General features: G+C 40.0%; 1 protein-coding gene across 1 annotated transcript in view; it reads right to left on the bottom strand.

Moving 5' to 3' along the window:
• Nucleotides 1-697: 697 nt before the first annotated feature.
• tmem209 (transmembrane protein 209) overlaps nt 698-5,705 on the bottom strand; it is a 29,412-nt gene continuing 24,404 nt past the window's right edge. The window contains exons 13-14 of the mRNA XM_043713999.1: nt 4,271-4,344; nt 698-2,412 (exon numbers count right to left, since the gene is read on the bottom strand). Coding sequence (XP_043569934.1) covers nt 2,358-2,412; nt 4,271-4,344 — 129 coding nt within the window. The 3' untranslated portion in view covers nt 698-2,357. The remainder of the gene's footprint in view (nt 2,413-4,270; nt 4,345-5,705) is intronic.

The raw sequence follows: 5,705 nt of genomic DNA, 5'->3' as shown, positions 1-5,705 counted from the left end.
CAGAACACATGAATATCTGTAAATTATTGTAAATCTTTGGGATAGTTACAAGAATAAGTAGAAATCATGACAGTTCCATTACATTACAAATTTCCAAAATTAGTATCTGCAGTGTCCCAAGATCAATAGATCCAACATTTCAATACCACTTTCACATCCCTTCAGAAAAATAGAGACAGCAATCTCTTCAAGACAAATGCCCATCAGTATCAAATCTAACATTGTTAAATTATTCAGCCAGGCTTAGCAACTTCATTAGATGCAGTTACATTCCTGATAGTGCCCCTCAGAATCTCCTTGATCAGATAGGACTAGGATAAATGTAAAGTTCCACTTCACTGCTCAGTCACAATATCAGCAGAGTTCCTGCTATCACACCAGATATTTTTTTCCCATATTCCACACCAGCCACTTCTATTGCCACTCTGAATGAGTAACAACTGCTCTTTAATATCCCTCCCAGAGGGCACCAACTGAATTTCACAGAGATCAGTCAGTATTTCCTTCAAATAGCTATTCACCCAAAGGACTGCAGAGCACCCAATGGTGGGCACTGAGAAGCAGTTACAGGAGGACCAATCGCATTCATGCTTAGTCACTTGTAACAGAGGGTCCCGGCTGTTTAGAAAGGAAATCAGGATATCAGTCTAGCCAGAGTTTTGGGAATGAAATGAATGCTGACTTTTTCTTGGGGGGGGGGGGGGTTGTTGTCATTGACCAAACCAAATAGTTCGAAAGGCCTCAGCTTTGCCCAAAACAGCCAAAGGACTACCATTAGCAATCTCTGTCATTTACTGTGGGGAACCTCACTATCTGTTCCACTCGCTTCTCTTCCCTCCTTGCCCTTTGTCAACACTATGAAAAAATTTTATTCCACTCTCCTTCCATTCCAAAAAATACATTGGACTCATAACTTTAACACTTTCTCTCCTCACAGATAATGCCAGACCTGCTGTGTTTCTTCAGCAATTTGTTTTTATTTTATATCTCCAATATGCACACTACTTTGCTTTTATGAGCCAACCCAGTGCTTCAGTTAGTGCTGCTCAAAATGGAGAGGAGCGTAGAGTACAAGCTTTCTTTAAATAGAGCAACTCACTTAAATGCAATCCTTGAACTGAATGTCGAGGCAGACCTGGTTTTGATGGTTTAACTTAAAAAAATTAAAATATGGAAAAAGATATCTAATATATTAGGATCTCTGACGTATGAGTCAGTTGAACTTGCTCAATAATATTACAAAACTGTAGTCATCACTGAAGGAGAGCGGGCGGCTTGAGGGGAAGAGCACAATTCCGAGGTGCAGGTCCAGCACTTTCTAGATTTGTTTCACAGTAAAGTGCCTTTCCATTTTGGGGATCGATAGAGGTCTTCAGCAACACGAGATGAACCACTCCTTGAACTGGGAAGGACAAATTATGTACTGGGAGGTAGATTGAAGCAGCCCACATTAAATACATAGGACCTTTAGAGTAGCTTACATTTATCATAACGATTTAAACTGATTACAGAGCTGAGACTGCATCCAGTATTTGCCTTTACCCATCAGCTCCCAGTAAAACTGGTGAACCTCGGTTTCACTAACATTCATGCTCAGGCATTTATAAATTGAAACAGACTGCATCTTTTGACAACCTACCTAAACAACTCAAGCAATTTGCACAGTACTTGCATCAAGGCTGTTCAGTATATAAAAATATGAATAAAAGTTTCAGCATGGAGGAGTTAACTTCATTAATATAAAAACAGAGCAAGATCAGACACATGACCTAGGGCAGTGGTGCCATTATTCCATAGTTTGAGGCATCTATTCTGTGCCCTTACAGACAAGCAAAGAAAACACAAGTTCTGTCTCTCCCACCCTCAGATGCTCTGTACAACAATTCCTTTGCCCGAACAGAAATACTATGATACTGACAGGAGTTGATACTCTTCTTTCATAACAAATACAGCAGGGTTTTGCTACTTCACGTAATACTTTGAAGAGCATGAAAATTACATACTTCCACTGGTCATTATAAAAGAGGCCTTTTCCTTTAAACATTAGGAGCGATAAAAGCTTTCGTTTTGAAAAAAAGTTTCTCTGTACTGAAGCAGCTGCACAGCAGCCAGACAAACATTTAGTGAGCACACAACCTCAGGAGGTTCAGAGAGAAAAATTCTAATGTTGGCTTCAGACTTTCTGGTCCAGCACCCCATATTTCTGCCAATTGTCAGTATAAGAAAGGTCAAGAAGAAAGATGATGGGATGCCGGAAGGGGGTTGTAGAAGTGAAGTGAGGTGCCAAAATGCTGAATCTGTTCAACTTCTGCACAAATCAAATACATATTTTTAGTTACATCTCCTGGCAATTGTTCTTACTCTCCAAAAATCCAAAGAACGTTCACTCCAGACAAACCCAGATTCACTCTCCTGTTAATACAAAAACAAAATAAATAAGTATATATTGATCACGCAAATTGCATTCCAATATTTGTTCAAAAGGACAATTAATAACCAATTAATTTTTTTGGGCAAGGCCCTTTTTAAAAAAAGGTTTTCTTAGTATCTGGGCAAGTAACTAACGCCAGGATACATTCCCCCATTAATCAACTCCAGAACAGGCAGCCCTTATAAAGGAATGCATATAACATTAGCTAGGCTGATAGCCCAATACAGAATTGAGAAAGCAATGCACTAGGAGATAGCATCTCATAAGTGGTTCTGCTTGTGTCCTAACTGACACTCTGCCCACAACCACAGTTACCAATTTCAAAATGATCTGATCATCTCATTTACAGATGGTGTGAGCTTGTTGTGCACATATTGACTGCTGCATCTGAAAAGATTGTGAAGTATTTTGTGACAGAGGACATGAAGGTCACAGTGCATGCCAAACTCTTTATTACAATTCTACCTAGCTGCCAAATCATACAATGAGAAAAACTTGATTCATTTAAAAAGAGAGCAGGCTTTGTTTATTCTTCAAACCAATGATTAACTGAACAGAAGCACTTTATGCAGAGACTCCAAACCAATTAACCACCCTTGAACACCACCTGGTGGCTAACTAGATAAATGCTCCTCTGTATCTTGTATCAAATACCACACAAACTAAGAAATCCCAGTTTATCTTAGGTTTACGTTAGCTGATCTGGCTGAGTATCTATGCATAGAATGCTGCAACTAGTTTGGCAGGAAAGGGGACACAATCCTGATTAAATTGGCAAGTGCCCGTGTATTATTGTCAGCACAGAGCCTCCTAGTTATAATGCCTCCTTCCATTCATCCATGCTCACCTGCAAAGTTTAAGGTAACTGCCCTCAATTTAACTGTTTTACTTATAATATTATTCCAAACTCTGAACAAAGTCAGACGGCCTACTGAAGAAGGAGAAAAACAGGAGGGAGAAATGAAAAAAATTGGGGAGAAAGTCTCAATTGAAAAGTGTGGTGCTGGAAAAGCACAGCTGGTCAGACAGTATCCGAGGTGCAGGAGAATCGACGTTTAGAGCATAAGCACTTCATCAGGAATGACATCTGCAGTCCACACTTTCTCCTAGAAGGAAGACTCAGGCAAATAGCTCATATGCATTGAGGTATTGAGAAAAATAAAAATCTTTGTGAAGTTTAAAAATAGGTGGATTCAGTAACGTTCACCAGGCTATAGAGAAATGTAGGACTGTGGCCTTGCTTGCCAGACTGTCAATATACTGCATGCAAAGATCTCACATACTGGAGGGGGTGACAGGAACTGGAAAGTAAATTTTGCACTGATCTCAGGATCTTTGACACGTACATCCTCCCTGATTTTGTTCACAGAATTGTTGGAAGCTTAGATCATTCTGAGAAGAATCACTGAATACAATCAAGAGGTAGATGAATTTTTAGATTTTAAAGGCATCAGGGAGTATGAGGAGAAAGCATAAAGGGCATTTTGGTACAGAATCAGCCATGATCATACTGAATGCCAGAGCAGAGGGCTGAATGGCCTACTCCTGCTCCTAGTTTCTAAGCCTATGCTTCTATGAGACAGCTTGGTATAGGCAGAGGTAGAAACTACATGCCTTCATTTCCCTCTTTCAGTGGGTAGTCAGAAATTTTAGTTGAGCAATTTGGAAAATCAAGAAAGTTAGAGGGGAGATTTAGAGTGGGTTTAAGTCCAGTTACAGCAGAGTTTTTGATAGATTGAAAGTGGTCATCTTTATGAATGCAATATGATAAAGCAGAATTTATCTTAATTACTAAATGATATCAGGAGAATTCAAACAAAATCTGAAATAACCACATACCCCAACATTCCTGACTCCTTTGTTTTAATTATGTATAAAAACATCAGAATGGTGTGGAACATGTTGCTCCTGTCCTGCAAAATAAAAGATCATTCCAAGCTTGAACATAAAACTTAAATCTGTTTTTAAATCTGTACATTAACTTTATACTTCAACTGTCCCTCAGGTGGATGCAAAAGATCTTGGGGCATCATTTCCGAGAGAAGCAGCAAATTCTACCCCATGTTCTAACCAATACTTATCACCAAAACAACATCAAATTAATTGCGTGGTAATTATCACATTGCTATTTGTGGAACCTTATGACATTTATTTTCTATTTTACAAAAATATTATTTCACAGGATGTAGGTGTTACTGGAAAGTTGTTGTTTAACAGAGTATTTCACTAGATCATTTCAGAGAGCAATTAAGACTTAACTACATTGCTAGGGATCTACTGTCACATATAGTCCAGATGAGGTAAGGATGCCAGATTTCCTTCCCAAAAAGACACGGTGGTGGAGGTGGCCCACTTGCACGTCCTTGGTGGAGTGGGAGGGGAAGTTTGAAGTGTTCAGCCACAAGGTGGTGGGGTGGTTTAGTACATGAGTCCCAGAGACGTTCTCTGAAACGTTCGTCAAGTTGGTATCCTGTCTCCCCAATTTACAGGAGTCCACATCAGACACAACGGACACAGTAGATGACATATGTGGAGGTACAGGTAAACCTCTGTCAGATGTGGAAGGATCCTTTAGGGCATTAGATGGAGATGAGTGGGGAGGCGTGGGCGTAGGCGTAGGTTTTGCGCCTCTTGCGGTAGCAAGGGAAGGTGCCAGGAGTGGAGGGTGGGTTGGACCTAACAAGGGAGTCGCAGAGGGAATGATCTCTGCAGAACACAGACAGTCCAGTGAGATTGTTAATATATCACCAGCTCCACTGTTACAACACTTTAAAATGACTTTTGGGTGCCCAGTGGTTATGAAAAGTGCTGTATAAATACACAGGATACAAATGCTACAGGAAGGATAGAAAGGGAGACAAGAGAGGAGGGGGAGTGGCATTTTTGATAAGGGATAGCATTACAGCTGTGCTGAGGGAGGATATTCCCGGAAATACATCCAGGGAAGTTATTTGGGTGGAACTGAGAAATAAGAAAGGGATGATCACCTTATTGGGATTGTATTATAGATCCCCTAATAGTCAGAGGGAAATTGAGAAACAAACATGTAAGGAGATCTCAGCTATCTGTAAGAATAATAGGAAAGTTATGGTAGGGGATTTTAACTTTCCAAACATCAACTGGGACTACCATAGTGTTAAGGGTTTAGATGGAGAGGAATTTCTTAAGTGCGTACAAGACAATTTTCTGATTCAATATGTGGATGTACCTACTAGAAAAGGTGCAAAACTTGACCTACTCTTGGGAAATAAGACAGGGCAGGTGACTGAGGTGT

This window comes from Chiloscyllium plagiosum, chromosome 23 (genome assembly GCF_004010195.1).
Source record: "Chiloscyllium plagiosum isolate BGI_BamShark_2017 chromosome 23, ASM401019v2, whole genome shotgun sequence".
NCBI classification, from domain to species: Eukaryota; Metazoa; Chordata; class Chondrichthyes; order Orectolobiformes; family Hemiscylliidae; genus Chiloscyllium; species Chiloscyllium plagiosum.
Note: the sequence above shows the minus strand (reverse complement) of the source record. Positions and strands in the feature narration are given on the sequence as shown.